This window comes from Nyctereutes procyonoides, unplaced genomic scaffold (genome assembly GCF_905146905.1).
Source record: "Nyctereutes procyonoides isolate TBG_1078 unplaced genomic scaffold, NYPRO_anot_genome, whole genome shotgun sequence".
Taxonomy (NCBI): domain Eukaryota; kingdom Metazoa; phylum Chordata; class Mammalia; order Carnivora; family Canidae; genus Nyctereutes; species Nyctereutes procyonoides.
This window is the reverse complement of record NW_026575132.1, coordinates 5,485,526-5,508,913: the sequence shown is the minus strand read 5'-3', so window position 1 is coordinate 5,508,913 and position 23,388 is coordinate 5,485,526. Positions and strand designations below refer to the sequence as shown.

The following is a 23,388-nucleotide window of genomic DNA, read 5'->3' as shown; positions in this document are numbered from 1 at the left end:
CATAGTCCCAGAAAAGACAAGGAGCTACTGTGCCTCCTGTCTTCCCCTAATCCTTTTTAAATGCTCATAATCTAATCCTGACTAAAACATAACAAAGTCACCAGAAGGAAGATGATAATTTGGAATTACTTTCTAATTCAATTACATTTTTTAAAAAAGTACAAAGACTATGAGGAACAAAAAAAAACATAAATCTTTCTTACCTGATGCCCCTATATTTGCCTTATCTTCAGGAACCTGATTTTTATCCTTATTTAAATCTTCAACTAGAAGTCTGTCAAAATGTTCAATACAAAGTCTGCTGTCGATTTGATATAATAAAGCAGGGCAAAGGTATGTAAATAAATCAGGTGAGATTGGAGAATTGGCACCATGACCATAGTATTTTAACAACTGAGTGACGTTCAAACACTGCAAAAAATTGATAAACAAATTAAGAGTCCTTTAAGAAAATTAAGCAGAAAAATAAATTACTGTGCAATAAAAAATATTCTAAATATTATTTGAAAATAACCTGTAATACAGATATCTATTACAAATAAAACTGTTTTAAGAATTTATGCTAGAAATACATTCGACTTCAATACCCAAAACTTTACGTGGACTTGAGCCATTTTCTACTCCAACACATGAAAGATAATTGACTCACTCAATAATTAATAAAAATCACACACAGCTGCATTCCTAAGGGGTGAAGAAAAAAATCACTTCCCTATTCAAAGTGCAATCATCAATCATTCAAGATTCTTATTTGTTAAATAGACATGAGTACATTAACAACTTTATAATAAAATATACAATATAGACATTTTCACTGCCTAAGGTACCCCAGAAAAATATTATATTGGAAAATTCTAGCCCAATGCTAAAAGTGGAAGAGGAAAGAAGGCAGCTTCATCCACTGGTACTTTTAAGTACAAAACAAAACAAAGTAGAAAACAAAGAGCAAACAAGTTTGGACCTATCATATAGCAAATATCTAAAATGATAGTCTTTGGTTGTATGCTTACAGACTTGCCACCTCATTATATGATTTTATTTATGGTACAAAAAAATCAAAACATATAAACAAGAAAATTATTCTTCTCAGGTCTTAACATGAGTTACTACTCTATCCAGTGAATAGAACATTTCTATAGAAATCCTGAGAAAATTCCCAATGTGTCAGACCTGTGAGGATATAAATCAACATGTTTGACTGATACAGACCCCACAAGTCTTGAAAAACGAGTAACATTCATGATAATGTCTGGTTATTATCAACAAAAGATGCTAGGATATTATCTATAGTAGTAAATAAATAAGACCATTTCCTTACAAGTACACTAAGATTTTAAAACAGAAGTGCTTTTAAAATCAGTGCTGCTGAAAACCAGTATCTGATTATTCACACAGGGAAGAAACACAGAGATATTTTCATAGATGCAAAACATATTTCAATTATAGAGACAGAAACGGTGAGGTCATTTTCCCTACTAGACGGTGCTGCTTTTATGCATATGATAACAAATAAATTCAACAATCTTCTAGACTTTAATAAGTACTAAAAAGTAGAGTTAAATAAGGATGTCGATATACTTTTAATGAAACAAAAATAAACATGTATAAGGTAAGTAGTTTTAAAAAATTGGGAAGGAAATCCATCAAATGTGCAAGTATTCAAAAGAATATGAAAAGTTTTTAAAACTTTCCTTTAAGGAAAACACAATCATCCCCTTACTAGTGGGCTTTCTTATTATTGTATTGCCATCTGTCAAAGGCATGAGAAAAAATTAATTACGATGAAGTAGGCCCTACTATAAAGTCACATAGAGAAAACAAATCTACCACATTTAACAGACTTTGGAGCTACATCAGTAACTGGGAACCATTCTGTGGTTAATTCATTAAGCTAGAAATTATGAAAAAGAAAATCCCTAGTTACTTTCCAACTGGACAGGTAAACAAAAAGGATTCAGTTTTCAAGTATCTAGAACCAACCAAAATAAACAAAATGAAAACTAACTTGGGAAGTCAAAACAAGTCATAAATAAGCAAGAAAGTAAAATAAGGGATATATGTTCTAACAACCTTTAAATATTTAGATTTTTTGAGAAACATTGAAAGTGAAAATCCAGATAAAAACCTTTAATTGGATTTTAATTCCTTAAAATATTTTATTCAAGAATATTATATCTGGAAATTAAGTTTGAATATGATTGACTATCTTCCACTGTTACTTCTCTTTTTACCTAAAATGCTCCACAACTATGTGAGAATTATGGAGCAGCCATCTCTTTACACCTACCTCATGTTGACGGTCATCTTCATTATGATCCTTGTGAGTAGCAGCTGAATAAATTGCACTTTTTTTAACGTGTGGTGCTTCTCGCTTTCTGGTATGTCGAAGCTCGCCTTCATTATCAGGATTAAGATCTGGATGTCCATGACCGGGATCATGACCATTATGTTCTGGAAGGCGTACATGAGAATGACCTGGGTTATGTACACGATCAGGTTTGTGGACCCGATTATGCTCATACTGTTCACCCCGATCATGGTTAGGGGGAAAACCTGGTGTAATAACTTCAGAATTTTCATTAGTTTTCTTCCCTTTTCTCTTCCTCTTTCCTTTCGGTAGCTTACTCTCAGATTGTTCCTGTGTTTTATTGGTCTCTGTTGAAGGTTCATGGCTAGGCTCCCCACGCTCGCTGTGAGCAATGGAATCATTAGGAAAATGGCGAGTGGCGTTATGATCAAGGTGATGATGCAAACAATGGTGATGACATAAGCGATGACTATGGTCATGCATATGTTTATCATCAGATTTGACAGATACTTCAATGGTCTCTTTCTCTGGATCACACTTGTGGTTTCTTTTTGTTGATACGCTTGTCACAGTTTGATTTTCTGAATTTAAATGATTGTGGGAATGCTGGTGGTTATGCGAGTGAAAATGCTTTCCCTCTTGAACTGCCAAAATATCTAAGTGAGAAACATGATCATGGCCAAGATCCTCATGATTAATCTCAACTACTTTTATCTCTCCAAGGCCCAAGTTTGTTAAAAGTTTCTCCAGACCAAAAAAGGATAATCTTCCATTTTCACCATAACGGTCAAAGAGTTTTTCAATATAGTATTTTTTTTCATTTTCAGCATCCAGCACTGAAAATTTGCTTGACTCCGACTCTGTCATTCCACGACGATGTCTGTGATGTTCTTCAGAACCATGGTCATGTTCTTCATGGCAATGGTTGCAGTGATGGAAAATAAATGTCAGCAAACAAATGAGGCAAAATTTTGTGTGCATATGTACCTTCATTTCTATTTCTCCTAAAGGGATTTAAAAAGAGAAGCGAGCATTAGTTCATACTTACATTCAATATCATCATTAACTCTCCAGCAACTGCCAATCCACTAGGCCAATGTTTTACCACATTTCTTTCAGTGCTATAAATCATTCTTTTCTCCTTCAATTCCCTATAAAAATGGCCCCTTTTAATGTATCAAAATAGTGTACAGCCCTTCAAATTAGTACAAATTGTTCAAAATTCCATCTATGGACTATCCTAACTCCTCCTAAGCACAACACTTAAGAGTCTACTATATATTTATACAGGAACTGTTGGCTTCCTTCCTATATGGTCCTTTACAAAAGCTTGCTGATCCTTGTTCTTGAGGTCCTGGTCAGTGCAGTAAGACAAGAAGATGAAACAGAACAGTAAAACTGGACAATAACATAAAATTGATTTCATTTCTATCCACTAGCAATAATTAGAAAATGAAATTAGAAAACCGTATCATTTACAGAACCAAATAGCTAGGAATAAATCTAACAAAAGATATGCAAGACCTTCCTTTACATAAATAAAAGATCACATATTACTGAGAGAAATGGAAGACCTAAATAAATCGGCTCTATCATGTTTATGACTGGATGTGATATGCATCCAATGTAATACAAATCAAATTCCCAGAAGAAACTGAAAATTGATGAGGTATTTTTAATATTTATGTGGAAATAGGAAAGTCCAAAAATGGTCAACCTTCATGAAGATCAAGATAGGGAACCCACTCTACCAGCTACTAAAGACAGTATGGTATTAGAAGACAAACAAATATACCAAAGAAACAAAACAGTGTCTAAAAATAGTAAAGATTCTCTTTTCCTTGGTGCTTGGTCAATTTGATTTCCATTTGGAAGAAAATACATAAATAAAACCTGACCCCTATAGAGGCGCCTGGGAGGTTCAGTGGTCGAGTGTCTGCCTTTGGCTCATGTTGTGATCCTGGGTCCTGGGGTAAGTCCTACAAAAAGCTCCCTGCAGGGAGCCTGCTTCTCCCTCTGCCTATGTCTCTATCTCTCATGAACAAATAAATAAAATCTTAAAAAAAAAAACAAAAAAACAAAACTTGACCCCTACTTTACACCATATATAAAAAGCAATTCAGACAGACTGGAAATCTAAAAAACAATAAATGTTAAAGCAATAAAGTGTCCATAACTGTGCCATTCAATACAGTAGTCACTACCCACATATGGCTACCTAAATTTAAACTAACTACATTTAAAATTCAACCTCTCTTGGGGATCCCTGGGTGGCTCAGCGGTTTAGCGCCTGCCTTTGGCCCAGGGTGCGATCCTGGAGTCCCGGGATCGAGACCCGCGTCGGGCTCCCTGCATGGAGCCTGCTTCTCCCTCCTCCTGTGTCTCTGCCTCTCTCACTCTAGGTCTATCATAAATAAATAAATAAATCTTTAAAAAAATTTCAACTTCTCAATCACCTCAGCTAAATTTTAAATGCTCAATAGACGCTTTCAGCTAATGGCTACTATACTGGACAGTGTAAATACAGAATATGTCCATTATCACAGAAAATTCTACTGGACAACACACTTTTAGAATATAGAAATGCAGGTGAATCCATTGATTTTAAAATGTTCTAGAATAAACAGGTTGAAGTTATTTTCATATTTTAACTCATAAGTGTAAAATATATCATTTCAACATGTAATGAGTATTAAAACTACTAGTGAGATTTTTACATTCTTTTTTTAATACTAGGTCATTGAAATCCAGCATGTATCTTACACTTACAGAACATCTTAATTTAGACTACCCACACTTCAAGTACTTGATAACCACATGTGGCTAATGGCTATGGTACTGAAAAGTGTAGATCTAGATTCATTTGAGAGGCTAGCTTCAAGACATTTAAAATAGAACATAAAAAATATTATAAAGGGAAACTGATAAAGTATACAACTAAAATTAAGGAATTTCTGTTCATCAGGACATATCTTTTTTTTTTCATCAGGACATATCATTAAGAGATTATTAATAAGGCAAGGGGCATCTTGGTGGCTCAGTCAGTTGAGCATCCGACTCTTGCCTTCAGTTCAGGTCGTGATCTCAGGGTTGTGAGATCGAGCCCCATATTGGGCTTTGTGCTTCCCCTGTCCTTCTTCCTCTGCCTCTCCTCCTGGTTGCTTGCTCTCTCTCTCTCTCAAATAAATCTTGGAGAAAAAAATAAAAGGGTAAGCCACAGATCTTTAAAATAAAAATGGGGGGGAGGGGCACCTGGCTGGCTCAGTAGGTAGACCATACTGAAGCTGTGGGTTCCAGCCCCATGTTGGGTAGAGAGATTACTTTAAAATATTTAAAAAGGAGGGGTGGGATGGGCAGCCCAGGTGGCTCAGCGACTTAGCACCACCTTCAGCCCAGGGCGTGATCCTGGAGACCCGGGATTGAGTCCCATGTCAGGCTCCCTACATGGAGCCTGCTCCTCTCTCTGCCTGTGTCTCTCATGAATAAATAAATAATCTTTAAAAAAGGGGTAGGGGGTGGGGAGCAAGTCACAGATTGAGAAAATATTTTTTTTTAATTTTTTTTTAATTATTTATTTTATGATAGTCACACACACAGAGAGAGAGAGAGAGAGAGAGAGAGAGAGAGAGAGAGAGAGAGGCAGAGACACAGGCAGAGGGAGAAGCAGGCTCCATGCACCGGGAGCCTGACGTGGGATTCGATCCGGAGTCTCCAGATCGCGCCCTGGGCCAAAGGCAGGCGCCAAACCGCTGCGCCACCCAGGGATCCCCAGATTGAGAAAATATTATCACAACATTACCAGTCAATCTATGTAAGGAATTTCTACAAGGCAATATGAGAATTATGAGACAATTCAACAGAAAAGTGGGTAGGAAGTCTGAACAGGCACTTCATAAGAAAATAGCCAAATTACTAAGCATGTGAAGAGTCCCAACCTCAATAGTTATCAGAGAAATATAACTTAAAATCATGGTTAGGTACTACTATATATCTACCAGAATGAGTAAGATACAAAAGATGTAGATTAAGAATAGGAAGTTAACTAGAATTTGAATGCACTGTTGGTGGGACTGACCATACATTGGTATTTTTGGAAAAATGTTTGACAGGATCTCCCGAAGTTGAACATAAAAGCATATCCACTCATACAGCAACTCTAATCCTAGGTATGTGTTTGACAGAAATGCATGCAAAAGACATGATACCAAAAGACATGAACATAAGAATTAACACATCATCATCATAGCTTAAAACAAACGTTCATCAGCAAATGGACAAACAGAATAATGTCACAGTGGAATACTACACAGGAATGAAAATGAAATTATGGCTCCACATATCAACACAAATCTCAAAGACTGTGCAAAAGATGGCAAACATTAAAGAGAACACCACAGACAAGCATATAGAAGCCATATATACTTATATAAAGTTAAAAGTAGGTAAAACTAAACCAAGATAACAATGACTTTTTTTTTTAAAAGATTTTACTTTTAAATAATCTCTACACCCAACATGGGACTTGAACTCACAACCGGGAGATCAAGAGTCACAAGCTCTTCGACTGAGCTACCCAGGTGTCCCAATAATGACTTTTTTGAAAGTAAGGAAGAAGGTAATAATTGGATTGGAAAGTCAAATAACATTCTCTTTTATGAGTAATGGTTACACAAATACAACTACTTTGTGATAATGCATTGTATTTATACTCTGCATACTTTTTTGTATACATACTGTATTTCAGTGAAAAAGTTTCTTTAAAATAAAGTTTTCTTCCAAAGAAAAAGTTAGAAAACGTAATTAACAATCATAAGGCTCCTAGAAATAAACAGAGCAAGACTATTAATAAAAAGAAATGTGTAAGATATTATTGAAAGGCAGTATAGAACAACAACAAAAACTGGAGAGATACACCACCTATATGGAGGAGATATAAGGTATGTAAATTCTTTACATATAAATTTAATTCACTGTCAGTTAAAATCCTAGTACTATTTGTTTCTGGTAAGATTGCACAAGCTTATCCAAAAATTCATATGAGGAGCAAAAACCCAAAGACAAAAAAAAATTCAAAAGATTAATTAGTAAGGTAATAAAGACTTCTTTATTTATGAAGTTACACAAACTACAGTAAGACAGGACTGGCACAGGAACAGAAAAGAATTCAGAAAGAAAATCAGTAATACCGATTGTGAATAAGTTAGTTGTTCTTCTCCCACCATACACAAAAATTAACTCTAAAAGGAATAAAGACATACATGTGAAGAGTAAAATTCTTTACAAGTTTTAGAAGAAAATTTAGGAGACTATCATGACTTTAGTGAAAAGATTTTCAGGTAAGACACAGAAAGTACAAACCTTAAAATTTTAATTAAATTCTTTAAATATTACTCTACAATAAATGACACCATAGACAAAGCATAGGACAAGCCACACACTAGAAAATCTTTGCAATGTGCATATGCAAGCAATGCATATCAAAGATCAGTACCCAGAATATATAAAACGTATTGATCAATATGGAAACAAAACAAAACAAACAAAACCTCTAATACTGCAGAGCCAACCCTACAAATGATATAAAGAGGACAGGGGCTCCTGGGTGGCTCAGCTGGTTGAGTGCCCAATTCTTGGTTTCTGCTCAGGTGGTGATCTCAGGGTTGTGAGACTGGGCTCCATTTTTAACAAGGAGTCTGCTTCTCTCTCCCTTTGCCCTTCCGCCTCACCCACTCAGGAGCTTTCCCTCTTCTACTATCTAAAGTAATTAAATAAATATCTTAAAAAAAAAAAGCTGGTTGAAAAGCAACATAATTACTAATCTAGATAATGCACTAAAACATTAACAGACAAAATGTAATATCTGACAACATGTGTTATGCGAAGATCTAACGGGAAATAGAAACTATTATACACTGCTGATGGGAGTTTATATTATAGGTACAATCATTTTGGGAAGCAACTTGACATCTACTAAATGTGAATGTGGACATACTCTATAGCCCCAAAGTTCCACTTCTATCAATCCATCTATCCTAGAGAAGCTCTTACACTCACAGGAGACAAACTCAAGAATATTTATTGCAGTCTTGTTTTTTTTTGGGGGGGGGGTGTTCTTAAATGTTAACTACCTTATAATGGGATATTTTGGTTGTAATAACGGAACACCAGAAAAGAATTTCACATTAAAAAAAGCTGGCAGAAATGGGTGGTTCCAAGATAATTGCATGATCAAAAACCCAAGTTCTCAGATTTGTCCCCTCAGAGTCTCAAAGAACTGCTATTGCTACAACCATTCCATCCTTGCACAACTATATCCAAAGCTGGAGGATTTATCTTCATACCTCTTCTTACCCAAGGAGAAAAAGATTTCCCCAAAGTCTCTCTTAGATTTCCCTTCACATATATTAGACCAAGACTGTACTACATACCCAAGCCAAAACCAATCACTGGTAAAGGAATAAAACTGTGACTTAGACAAATAGATATTTATTCCCTTGGGAATGGAAAAATGTTCTCTCCCCTACATACATGAGAGGAAGTACTCACAGAACATGGGGGCTTCACAGCAAGAAAAAAGGAGGTAAATAAGGAATGGCAGTCAATTATGTAATAATTAGTGCCTGCCACAAACCTATAATGCCCAAGAGTGGAAGAATGGATAAAATAAATGTGCTATATTTATGTAATTAAAAATTACACTGGAATGATAAATGTAGGACTATGAAGAAGTAACACGCACAAATCTCAGAAACAATTTAAAACAAAAAGGTACATGTCCTATCACTTGAACACAATAAAAAATATGCAAAACATCTTACTTTTGGGGTATATATATCGACAGGTAGCAAGAACCTAACGTAGGGATGATTACATTCTGGACTGGTTACCTCTCAGTAAGAGGAGAGTCAGATGACGGAGGGTGGTATATACATATAACTGCATCTGCAGGGTTTTATTTCTATTTCTTAAAAAGAGAGAGGTCTGAAGCATTGTGACAAAACATTTAGTATTTATTAGAGCAGCATAATGGGATTCAGGTTATATTCTTCTACGTATTCTTTAGTTTGAAAAGATCACATAACCTCTATTCATGATTAATCAAAGTATGGTTGTAGGAGCAGCAGAAGCAGCATCACAGTCACCTTGGAACTTGTTAGAAATATAAATTCTTGCACCCCATCCAGACCCATTAAATCAGGAACTCTGTCAGTAGGTCTCGGCAATGTTTTATCCAGTCTGAGTCAGACAGCCAACGTGTGAGAATTACAATCAATACAAGTAAATCAAACACTCTTATTTAAAATGATATACTACAGTCAACTAATCTTGGGATTCCTTGAATAGGTAGAATTATATGTAACATATGTGGCTTAAGAATTCTTAAAAAGTAATAAATCTATAATGTTTTCTAATATTCAAAGCTACATTAAGTATGAGGCTTGGGTTAAATCCAAACACATCAGTTTCATATATAGCTTCATGGATAAAGTCACCATTTAAAATATATTAATTTTGCTTGTACAATAATGAAGATGAAAGAGCATGGGTAATTAAGGCAATCACTACTAAGAGGGCAGTTACACTCCCTGCATTTTACTTTGACTTTCCACTAGAAGATGCTAGCGAAAAGACTATTCTTAGTGAATGTTGCTCCATTCATCTGATACGTTAAATGTCTTGTGGTTTATTCAGTGCATATTATCTGTCAAATGAATAGGTACCAATGGTGGAAATAAAACATACATATATTTTCTCAGGCAACATCAAATAATTGACCCCATGTGTGGCCAAACAAGTTCTATGCTCAAAGTGCAGCAAAACCAATCACTGAGACACTGAGTATGCAGCAAGAAAAGGGTTTATCGGAGAAGCAGTCAGATAAGGAGACAAGGAGACCCGAGAGCAAGCCTCAATCTGCCTCCCCTAAGGAAGAGATTGACAAAGCTGTTTCAAGGCAAATAAAAAAGGTCTGGGTAAAAAGCTGCAGCTACACTTATTAGTCCCATTAACGTTTGGTCACTTGTATCAATCCCCACTGTCTTTTGATCATTCCTTTCTTGAGGGAATTGAGACCATGAAGGCTCTAGTTACTTCTAGCTGAAAGGGGGAGAAGATCAGAGTTAGAAGGCTGGAACTCTCTGCACTCATTTAGAAATATTCTTTAGTTCCAACATACAAACTGAAACTCAGCATTCTACATTAACTGAGATTTTTGCACTCTAGTTCCCCTAGAAAAATATTCATATCCACATATAAAATGAAACCTAGGGATGCTCACAGCACTCCTGTTAGTCCAAGATGATCAATATTTTCATTCTGCAGAATCACTGAAGATTTCATTTGAAAGCAAGGAGTGTGGTTAACTGGATGACTTGATTAAACTGTCTCTAAGCTGATGGAGTGCATCAAATTAGACCAAAAGAAGTTATGAGGATTACTACTTGGTTGCTGTGGTCATACTCTGAGCCAGGTTCAGAATGATATATTCAACAGTGAGAAAGACTGCCACCCTTGACCAATGTTGGCAAAATCCTAATGGTAGATTATCTTTTCAAGCTTGAGAGGTTGCAAACAATAGAAAAATGATTTCTTTGGACGAGCTCTCCTAAATAGTTTTAGGTCCATCAGAGGCTCACTGATCCAAGCAGGATTCTTTTTGAGGTTCTCCTTCCTGACAAGGGTATAGTGAACCTGTGGATTCTTGTGGAACCAGCTTCATCTGAGTGTGGTGAATCCATGGCTTAACTCCCTTTAGTTTCACTGAGGAATCGTGGTCAATAGCACCACAGAAGGTCCAACAAGGCTGGAGTTGGTCCTCTGTATGCTTGCTCTTCCAGGCCTTAAATAAGACCAAGTCTAGACCAGGAAGTGTAAGGGCACACCTGTGGGGTACAAATCAAGCTGCTGGATGCAAACTTATTACAGCAGTTAAGAATTTCCACAAGATTGAACATACCTGATAGTATCCAATTCCCTAATGTGAGCCCTGTTAGAAACTCCCAAGTCCTAAAAAGCGTGGAGAAAGGGTCTTCCATAGAATACTTCTTAGGAGCTTAAACCACACTTATTGTTAGGGGTCACTTACTCAGAGCAGGGCAACTAGCAAGGTTCCCCCCCCCCCTCATGTTAAACTGGTTTCTTTACAAATCTTCACCAAAGTTCTTCTAAGTATATGGTTCATTTTTTCATTTTCCCAGTTGATTAAGGTCTGCATGAAGCATGTAATTGTCACTGCATGCCCAACACACAGGACACTGCTTATGTGACTTTCACTGTAAATACTGCCCCACTGTCACTCTGAATTGTTAGCAGCAATCCAAGCTCAGAAATGATTTTGTTTAAAGTGTTTTGACAACTTCTGATACCTTCTCTGAATGGCATGGAAGAGCTTCAACTCAACTTGTAAAAGGTGTTTACAAATACTAGCAAATAGGGACACTTGGGTGGCTCAACAGTTGAATGCCTCCCTTAAGCCCAAGGCATGATCCTGGAGTCCCAGGATCATGTCCCACATCGGGCTCCCTGCACGGAGCCTGCTTCTCTCTCTGCAATTCTCATGAATAAATAAATAAAATCTTAAAAAAGAATACTAGCAAATATTGAAAATTACCCACTGTGTGTAGCATCATGGTAAAGTCCACCTGCCAGTCTTCAACAGGTTTGGGGCCTCTTAAGTGGTATGCCTTTTAGAACTGGTGGGAGTCCAGTCTTAGGATTGTTTTTTGCACAAACATCACATTTTTTCACTATTTTTTGACAGGTCTCTGAAGATTGGGACCCAAAATATACTTCTATATCCACTGGAGAGTAACATCTCACCCATCTGGGGTGCTCTGGTAAATAAAAGATGTTCTGGGATAAGTATTATCCCTTGTTCATTATATTTCCAGCTGGCTCTAGGTAGTGCCAGTAATGTGTCCAAAACTCCATTCTTCAGTTCTTCTTAGGTTTTCAATGGAATACTGGTTAGTCTTTGGTACTAAAGCCATTACAGAGGGTTTTGGAGTCTCTGTATGGGCCACTAACCGTGGCTTAATGTCCCTGCCTATTCCCTTAGGCAATTGAGCAATCTGATTTCTGGTAATGTCGACAATGAATACTAACTGATGGGTCATGTATCTAGCTCTTCTTTATCCTTGATCCATAAAATTGCTTCTGTGAACATCTCAAGGTCTGGATTTTCCAATGGCAGATCCATCAAATGAAGACAGGTGGAATAAACTTGTTCAATTATCTGTATGTCTCTGGTGATCTGAGTGGCCAATACAGCAACAGGCATGAAGATTGTCTAAAAAAAAAAAATGGGCCGTTGTGTTTACCTCAAGGTGTCAGCTCCAGTTTGCAGGGCTTCAGGAAAAAAGGAAGTTTTAGTTCTCAATGATTTTTCTCCTTTTCTCTGGACGTGGGATAAGAAACCTTAGTTTGGAGAGTCTTAGCCAGATATTTGAGAAAACCAAAGGAATTCAGGATACAGACTAGTTTTATTGAAAAACAACTAACACTTAGATCCCAGTTCTGATGAATTGTCTTTAACATCCATCAATGTGTACTACTGAAACATAACTTTTCTCTAAAATCACCTTCATTTCCACGAAAAATAATGCAGTTTTCCCAATAGTTCTGGAAATTCTTGGTTTTATGATTTTAAAGGTATCAGATATCTGTCATTACAATGTAATTGACAAGGAAATTCTGTGATACACCCTTCAATTAGAAGTGATGACATCATCAGGATATAGCAAAACCTTAGGAGTTTTATATAATTTCTGAAACAGCTATTGCATTCACCTATACAATACAACCTAAGAAAGTCTATCATCACTTATTTGACAATGCTTCCCATGTAATTTGATATACCAAAAAGTCAGCCTCATTAGTCAAAAAGACTACTTAGAAGGTGAAGTTGGGAAGTCTGTCAGAAATATCAGGTTTTAAAGAACATGCTTAAATAGCATGATAGATTGTGACAAAACTTAGTATTTAATGGGTCTATTTAGCCAAGGTGGCAATAAGAGATTCTAAAGGCAAGTACAGAGAGTTTTTTCTAGGCAGATTAAAGATAAAGAAGGGCAGCCCCAGTGGCTCAGGGGTTTAGCACCACCTTTGGCCGGGGGTGTGATCCTGGGGCCCCGGGATTGAGTCCCACATCAGGCTCCCTGCATGGAGCCTGCCTCTCCCTCTGCCTGTGTCTCTGTCTCTAGAGCTCTCTGTGTCTGTCGTGAATAAATAAAATCATTAAAAAAAAGATAAAGAAAACATTTGGTTAGAATTTAGACAAATAATCTAAGAAAAATATTTTTAACAGAAAAACCAAATTCCAATCTTATACTAGGGTATTTCTGATATTAAGACTCATTCATTCCAATAAAATAAATTTAGGGCAGCCCTGGTGGCTCAGCAGTTTAGCGCTGCCTTCAGCCCAGGGTGTGATCCTGGAGACCCAGGATCAGGTCCCACATCAGGCTCCCTGCATGGAGCCTGCTTCTCCCTCTCTCTCCTCTCTGTGTATTCTCATGAATAAATAAAATATTAAAAAAATAAATTAAAAATTTTTGCATCCCTCCTTATATTCCTATCACCCCCCTGTTGATATACACTTAGTGAGACAAGGACACGCAGGGCACTGCATGGACTGGAGTTCTTGTGGATAATGGGATGTGCTGATCAGAATCTCCATCAGGAAAGAAGGCTCTCAGCTGTAGGAACCTCTCAAAGGCTATCAGGATTGCCTTGCCTGAAGACAGCTGCCCTGCTAAGAGCATGCTCTCTTCCCAGGTGGTCACATACACTGATTGTTCAATATGAGGATATACAAGTCCAGGCCTTTGGCCACAATTCAGGATGGCTCTAAGGGCAATCCAACTTTTGGAATTTAGATATTAGCTAGGGCTTCTGCTGATACCGTATCAATGCTCAGCTCCTGCCTAATCTTGCTCTCCACTCTCCCTTCCCTTTCCCAGGTGTTGACCACGCCCCTAAGAAACTTTTTTACATACCAATCTCCATAATCTTAATCCCAATTGTGCACAAAATTCCTTTCCAAAGATTCCCTTCCCACAAACTTTCTTCCTTTTTACATTCAGACTGTATCCTAGGATTTTCCTCTTTAAATAATGAGTCTCGCTTTCCTTTCATACAGAACTGTTTCCAGTAGTCTTAATTATATTAGAATTATTTCAAAGTTGTTTTTTTTTCCCCTTTTTTGACAAATTTTGCAACAGAAATAACATGAGCCTACCTCACCTCTGGTAAACACAGGCAGAACAAAAAGTTCTATATCTAATGCTGACAACCTATTTTAACATCATTTAACAACCTTAAATTATCTTTAATACTGAATTTTTCCCCAGATCACGTAGACTTGAAAACACTTGGGTTAGTTTCCATTTTGGGGTTTTAGAATGCCCAATTCTTAGAAGCACTTGCCTAAGAATCATCTAACCATAGCTCTTTTACAAATTAATTAAAACCATCTGGAGGGATAAAAATAACCTCACATTAACTTTTGTAGATACACAAATACATAAATAAGATACAAACAAAATCCTCATTAAAAGCCCTTTTATAAAACCTAGGGGTGCCTAGGTGGCTCCCTTGTAGAGTATGCCTACCCTTAATCTCAGGGTTGTGAGTTGGATCTCCACATTGGGTTTAGAGACTACTTAAAAAAATAAGTCTCATTGCAAGATAGTATTATAATTTATGGATCTGTTTATCACTTTTCTCTGAGGTCTAATAAATATTGTGGCCAAGCAGTGTTACAAAAACAGAGGATTTTTTTTTCCTTTTCATGGATTCATAACTAAACATTGCCCAATTTTGGAGAATACAGCTCAAAGGCCTGCATGTGGCAATCATACTGTCATTTCCCAATTAGAACATAGCCAGTTTTGTCCAAAGATACCAAAAGCTGCAGCAACAATTAAACCAAATGAAGTCCGTCATACCTCCGTGAGCACTGGTTCCTCCCTGAAAGTTGAGGCCTCACCAACTGAACCAAATGACTTCCAATCAGCCTTTCCTTAAACAAGAAGGCTAAGAGAACCCATACCCCCCATTCAGAGGTAATCAAATGGGAGAAAGAAATCTAAGAGAACCAAACCAAATGGAAGAAATAAGCTCACAGGCTGAGCATGGCACATTAAGCACTTACCAAGAGACACCTGTCCAAACCAAAAACAGGTTCCTTGCCACAAGAGTTAAATTAAGCACCGAAAGTCGATGGTACCCTGTAGAAATAGGGCTCTGGGGATGGTCCCTAGGACACAGATCCTAGGCAGCCCTAGACTCCCATTACTGCCTGAGGGCCAACAAACCACAGGCAAAGAACTCCTGGTTGGCTCACCAAATACATAACTGAACCCAAGTTTGTATGCCAGACATGCAGCAAAGCCAATCGCTGAGACATCAAGTATGCAGCAAGGAGAGGGTTTATTCAAGAGGCAAACAAGGAGAGCAAGCCTCAAATCTGCCTCCCCAAGGAGGAGAATCAGGGATATTTAAAGGCAAACAAAAGAAACAAAAAGGGTCTGCAGTGTGCTTGTTGGTCTCATTAACCCTTTGGTTACCAACTTCACATGAAACACAAAAAACTGTGAGTGGTCTATAGGAGATTTAAATGGTCATTTGTCATGTTTTAAACGTAAAGCACTCAGATTATTCCAAGAATTCTAAATATCTTGATTCCTCTATTTATTCATATCCAAGAGTACTGCAGGAATGCAAATACATGAGTGACATCATAGGTATAATTTTAAACATATGTTAAATGTTTTCTAAGTAAATCATTCATAAACTTTGCAACTTCAGTTCGGAACTTCCATACAAATGTGCTTGAGAGTCATTTGGATGAAGTATGCATTAGTCAGAGTGGACTAAGCGGCTACTGCAAAGATCTCTTGCAAAAGCGCAGTGGCTTAAACAATCAAGTTTATTTCTCTCTCTCAAACAGTCCAAGATGACTGCTCTAGGTCTGGGAATAGCTCTGCCTCAGTAAGAGATACATCAGCCTTACATGGGTGCTATCCCAATCAGCTGTAAAACAAAGAATCGAAATCCAGGTACAGAAATTTCTTTGAAGCAGACATTGCATGCATCGCTTCTCACATTCCAATAGCAAGAACTTAGTCACATGGCCTCAATCAGCTACAAGGATATTGGGAAATACAGCCTCAACCACAACTTGAGTTTCTCGAGCATTCCATGAAGTTAAGGGTCCTATTCTAACCATAGCACAAAGAGGATTCTTGGGGTTGAGAGTGGGGGGGAGAGGCAGAGGGAGAAGAGGGAGAGGAAAAAATCTCACGAAGACCCCACACTGAGCACTAAGCCCAACATGGGGCTTGATCTTATGACCCTGAGATCATTACCTGAGCTGAAATCAAGAGTCAGATGCTTAAGAGACTGAGCCACTCAGGCATCCCCAGACAAAATAATTTTTAATCCTTGAAGAATGATATTTCAGGGGTGCCCAGCTGGCTAGGTTGGTGGAACACGCAACTCTTGATCTGGGGGTTGTGAGTTCAAGCCCCAGGTTGGGTACAGAGATTAAAAATAAAATTAAAAAAATATATATATAGTATATAGATATTTCAACTTTCAATTAGTAAAATCAGCAATATGTACCTTCTACAAACAGACCTATATTTAACCATCTCCAAAGACAAATGTATTTAACTTTTTATTTTAAAATAATTTAAGATATGGGGCACCTGGGTAGCTCAGTGGGTTGGTTACTGGTTTGGGCGCAGGTCATGATCTCATGGTCATAAGATCCAGCTCTGTGCCAGGCTCTGCTCAGAGTGTGGAACCTGTTTGGGATTCTCTCTCCCCTCTCCCCCTGCCTTCCTCCACACCTCACCGCCACTCACACTCTCTCTAAAAAAATTTAAATATTTCTTAAAAATTAAAAAAATAATTTAAGGGCAGCCCAGGTGGCTCAGCGGTTTAGTGCCACCTTCAGCCCAGGGTGTGATCCTGGAGACCTGGGATCATGTCCCACATCAGGCTCCCTGCATGGAGCCTGCTTCTCCCTCTGCCTGTGTCTCTGTCTGTCCCTCATGAATAAATAAAATCTTTAAAAAATAATAATTTAAGATATGTTGTAAAAACAGTTCAGTTTCCATGTAATTTTTACCCAATTTTCCCAATGATGTTTAAATAATAACAGTACATTTTCAAAAGCAAGAAACTGATAACCCATATAACTACAGATCTAATTTCACCAGTTTTCATATGCACTTAAAAATATTATAATAGAAAATCCATGTCTTAACCAGAAAGAAAAAAGTTATTATTGGTAACCAAAGGATCTTGCTTATTAACTATATGATTACACTTAAAAGAAACAGAAGCAGAGTTGATAATCTCCATACCAAGTTCTTTTATAAAGGCTTATAAACATCTTTAATGGGCAGCCTGGGTGGCTCAGTGGTTTAGTGCTGCCTTCAGCCCAGGACGTGATCCTGGAGACCCGGGATTGGGTCCTACGTCAGGCTCCCTGCATGGAGCCTGCTTCTCCCTCTGCCTGTGTCTCTGCCTCTCTCTGTGTGTGTGTCTCTTATGAACAAATAAATAAAAACTTTAAAAGATAAATAAACATCTTTAATTGTAGGCTTCCTATGGTAATTTTTCCTGCATAAAGTGCCAAATTACAATTTTTTAAATTTTTAAATAAAATTAGACACCTATATCAAGAACTGAAATATACACTAATTGCTAACATTACAAAATCTTTCTATATTTTATCTAAAGAAGATAGTTACTTCATATAGACAGAACCACAGAAAGTTTAAGATAAAAAAATATTTAAGTATACCAGGTAAACACTCTTATTTTATAAGTAGAAATCTAAGACCCAGAGAAGGTATACATGATTAAGGTGATACCTCAAGTTGTGGCAGTCCCCTGACTTGAATGTCTAAGACTCTTTCTACGACACCAGCATATCTATATATCATAAAACCAGAACACTGTGAGATAGTTACTAATGTAATTACTGATGTACTAATATCCAAAGTACACTACTAAAGGGAAAACAAACTGTCCCCTATTACTTAGTTAATATTAAAAAACTCAATACGATGATCAATAAATGAATCAACAAAATGATTAACATAAAAAAGTAACTAATAGACACTAAAATAATTCTATTTCCAACAACAGGTTGATGTTACAGGGAGGGTCATTAGCATATCCTGTGTATAATCTATTCAACATTTGACTTAAAGAAAAAAAGACTTCAACTAGAGAGTATTTTTTAAAAGGAAAATGAAAATCAAATGAAAGGTCAGTAGCTTTTATCTCCGTTCTCTCATTCATACACACACATATACACACACACACACACACACACACACAAATAATCATAGGAAAGATACTATCAACTACGTAGCAAGGTTGTTTTTTTTTTTTAAGATTTTATTTATTTGAGATAGAGGGAAAACACAAGTGAGGAGGAGGGTCGGAGGGTCAGAGGGAGAGAGAAGCAGATTCTGCTGAGCAGGGAGCTGGATGGAGGGCTTAATCCCAGGACCCCGAGAGATCATGACCTGAGCTCACTGAGCCACCCTGGTGCCCCACTAAGCAAGGTTTTAAAACTAAGCATTTCAATGCTCCAGACTGGTATTCTGAAGGCCAACAAAGGAGAGCAAAATCAAAAGAAAAAAAAAAAAAACACTAAAAGATGTAATCTAGATTATATGTCATGCTTTAAGTACACTTAATGTGAAAATTCATTTAATAAATGTACACAGTATCCCAATTTCATAAAGAACTTCATTTTTTAAAAAGGTTTCATTATAGGACTTCTTTAAACATGGTAGAAATTGGTTCTATATCATGTCCTGAACCACATAAACTGGCATTTACACCACTGAATGACTTCATTAATCTTTCCCTATATTGGTAGTCAGATACCAATTTAGTTTCCCTACGTAATTCATCAGCAGTACACACAGGATGAGACTGTTTGCATGCGGACAAAACACTATTCTAGGAACCCAAGACCTCAAAGATCTGGCTCTGCAACTCACTCACTAGGAGTTGCTGTGCATATCACTTAACCTCCTTTAAGTCTTATTACCACTTGTAACGTGGGGATATTAATCCCTGTTCTATTTCACAGTAATTATGACAATCATGTAAAATAACAAGTATTTTTTTTGAAGTGGAAAAAGCTTTAAACGTTTTTCCATTTTACTTATTACAATGTTATATGCTATTTAAGCGCAAGTTATTAATAGCAATAGAACCAGGATCCATTTTATTTTTTTAAAGATTTATTTATTTCAGAGAGAGAGAGCCCATGAGGCGGGGGGGGGGGGGGGGGGTGGGGGGTGAGGCAGAGGGAGAAGCAGATTCCTTGCCCTACACAGGGCTCAATCCAGCACCTCTGGGTCATGACCTGAGCCAAAGGCAGCCGCTTAACTGTCTGAGGAACCCAGGCGTCCCCTAGGACCTATTTATTTATTTATTTTTAAAGATTTTATTTATTCACGACAGACATGGGGTGGGGGGCGCAGAGACACAGGCAGAGGGAGAAGCAGGCTCCATGCCAGGAGCCCAATGTGGGACTCGATCCCAGGACCCCAGGATCGCGCCCTGGGTCAAAGGCAGGTGATAAACCGCTGAGCCACCCAGGGATCCCCTAGGGCCCATTTTAAACCCAATTTCTGACACACCTGCTGAATACAGTATTTTGTACATAATAAAGAACCAGGGATCAGAAACCTTGGTCTCTAATTCATCCCAGGTCTGTCACTGTTCCCAATCTACAAAGCAGGTGCATAGCACCTACATTTATCCATCAGTTGAACTAATGTACATAAAGCCGCTCTGTAAAGCAAGTATATCACCCTAAGGTATTACTACTATTAGATATGGTTCTATGTATCTTTCACTTAACTTCCAAAAAGTATATATAATTGGGGGGGGGGGCAGTCTCTTTGTTTTGATTCCTCTGAAAAAGTGTTAGCAAGAATATTAAAAAATGCACATTCAGCATTAGTACAACCAAGACCAATTCTAGATTCCAAAAGGTACCCAATTCACTAGTATTTGAGAAGTAGGAAAGAATCATCACAACATACTAGTTTCACTGACATTATAAAACTTTTCAAGGCATAAGAGAAAAAAAAACCTTTTCATGGCATAAAATTATTTCAGTAATGAGTTCTCAGCAGAACAGCAGAATCTTCATATAGCTTCAAGGTTTGCTTTTTTTCATTACCTGACTTGACCAGATACCTAATTTACGAATGTCATAGTTTTAGTTTGGAATGCCAATGCAGCAGTTCCCAACAAGCAAGCACCATTCAAACAAACTCTTCATATTTCCACTGAGATTCATACATACAAAAAGTTAGATGCATGCTCTAAGTGAGCTTGGGTGGAATTCAGTGAAGCCTGTTTCACTAACTTTAACAGGAGAGAATGAAAACATCTGAGCCTAGATTCAAGTGTACCAAATCAAGCATCGGCATATCAAATCATCTTTATTGTATTTTAAACTTTCATGTGCAAAGCCTACACTTTCTCTTTGCATATCAAAACAACTAACTCAAGTCTCTATTTCTCAAGTTTTTGTTATGGGGAGCCTGGAACCATACTGTTGAAAGCCACCTATATTCCTGTGTCCGTTCTGCTACTTGTGAACACACAGAACATTTGACATTAGTAAGTGTAATGGCTCATCTTAGTCACAAAATACTGTGATGCCTTTTGAAACTACTACAATGTTTATGACTTTAGGCTACCCTGTAAATAGACTTCAACCTCTTTTATACCAAATGCATTTAAACCTACATAAGATGCATCATGAAGAGGACTTAGTAGTGTTAATCTTAGGACTTGAATTAGGCACACATGCTTGACTGACTCATCACCACTGGCAGCTGACGTTAAGAATAGTTACTGCCACGCTCAAATTTTTATCAGTCCATTCATCATGACTCTAACCTTTGTGTCCCTGATTTTGCACCAGCTTGTCATTCAGAAGCACTGCCAGTTAATATAATTCCTTTCCATGAGGACTGGGGAGAAAAAAAAAAAAAAATCAAAGAATGTCCAGGGTAATCTTTTTATAACATTTTAAAAACATTTTTACAGCATTTATAACATTTTTTGATGATGATGACAACACAAGCTACATCTTCCCCATCGTAGCAGCTTTCTGTGTGATTAATTTTAGGTGTCCTTACAGTATTTTAAGCCATCAAGGTCCTCTTAATTGTTGAACAAAGTGATGATTCAGCTCTGTCACTTAACAAAATCTTACAAAAATGTAATTCAAATGCCAAACCTACTTAATTTTCAGTAGTGGGGCACCTGGATGGCTCAGTGGTTGAGAGTCTGCCTTTGGCTCAGGTTGTGATCCTGGGGTCCTAGGATCGAGTCCCACCATCAGGCTCCTGGCAGAGAGCCTGCTTCTCCCTTTATGTCTCTGCCTCTCTGTGTTTCTCATGAATAAATAAATAAAATCTTTAAAAAAAATTTTTTATAGCAACCTACCAATGTCATTACCAATTAGCAATCATCTTCATTATTAAGTTTAACAATGTCCAACATATAAGAAAACTATAAATTAGGGATGCCTGGGTGGCTCAGTAGTTGAGTGTCTGCCTTCACCCGGGTCTGGGGATCGAGTCCTGTGTCAGGCTCTCTGCAAGAAGCCTGCTTCTCCCTCTGCCTGTGTCTCTGCCTCTCTGTGTCTCTCATGAATAAATAAATAAAATCTTTTTTTTTTTAATTTTTATTTAGTTATGATAGTCACAGAGAGAGAGAGAGAGGCAGAGACATAGGCAGAGGGAGAAGCAGGCCCCATGCACCGGGAGCCCGACGTGGGATTCGATCCCGGGTCTCCAGGATCGCGCCCCGGGCCAAAGGCAGGTGCCAAACTGCTGCGCCACCCAGGGATCCCTAAATAAATAAAATCTTAAAAAAAAACTATAAATTATTCCATAAACGGTCTTTTTTAGGGCACATTTCCCTTTCTTACAGAGCTACATTCAGATACACAGAGCTGAGATTCTGTGATATATATGCACATAGAAAAATAAAAGGGAAAAGTTAAGCATTAATGCCAGAAAAAAAGTTGTGCAGGAAAGAAAAAAATAGTTTTACTATAATAGCTGTATATTGTAACATTTAGTCACAAAAACAGAACACTACATACTGTTCTAAACCAAAATTACACAATAATTGTACTGAAAAACAAGGGTACAGAAAGTGGGAGATTTGTTGAGAGGAGGAAAAATGGTAAATCTTCATCTTTCATTGAACAAATAATGACTTAATTTGAAAATCAATAAGCAATAATGAATATACTGAAGACATGGCAGTGAAGAGCAAAATAATCAACTAATGAAACTAAAGGAGTTCCTGTCTCTCTAGGTAGAAAAACATGAAAGAAGGAAGACCAGGAGGACTGATTTTTCCTTTTCCCTAAAAACTTTATAGAACTAAAAAAAAAAATCACAAAAAAAAACCTCCATGGAACTATTTAATCCTTTATATTCACGTACAACTCTGATTGAAAAAAACTAAAAACAGGCTTAAATAAACCAAGTTGCAATTAACTCACTGGGGAAAAAGAAAAAACTAAAAATAAAAGCCAGCAATTATAAATCTTAACCTTTTTGTTAAACAAAATCACATTTTGTCACATGTGGAAGAAAGTGAGTTACTTACAGTTTCAAGATTTTCACAAATATTTGTATAGAGTTTTAATCACAATATGCAATCACTTTAATTTCAATTTGTGCTATTTTTGGTTACTTGCTTGGATAATTTCGAGATGTAGGAAAAGACTACAAAAAAAATGTTAACGCTTTTCAGGTCTTCTTACATACTTTCAAATTGGTTTCTAAGGAAATTAAGTTTGATTATGCTGCCACCAGCAGTATGATCATAGCATCCTCTTCAGTACCTGGTACTATTAATTTTGTAATAAAGATTTTACCTTATCTTTATTTAGATGTTTATCATTATTATTTTCCCTCAATATTCTTACCAACATAGGTGAGCTTTTATATAACGACTTTGTCATATTTTCTGCAAAAAACACCTTCAGTTCTGTGCAG

The 23,388-nt window shown here is 37.1% G+C and overlaps 1 protein-coding gene across 6 annotated transcripts in view; it reads right to left on the bottom strand.

Annotated features, from left to right (window-relative positions):
* The window catches only part of SLC39A10 (solute carrier family 39 member 10), a 138,872-nt gene that overhangs the window by 36,915 nt on the left and 78,569 nt on the right, over positions 1–23,388 (bottom strand). For 5 of the 6 annotated variants that reach the window (XM_055345498.1, XM_055345503.1, XM_055345499.1 and 2 more), the window contains 2 exons: positions 2,288–3,312; positions 204–411 (listed from right to left, as the gene is read on the bottom strand). In XM_055345498.1, the coding sequence (XP_055201473.1) occupies positions 204–411; positions 2,288–3,312 (1,233 nt within the window). Of the gene's footprint in view, positions 1–203; positions 412–2,287; positions 3,313–21,265; positions 21,340–23,388 lie in introns of all 6 variants that reach the window. The other variant, XM_055345502.1, reaches the window with a different exon arrangement.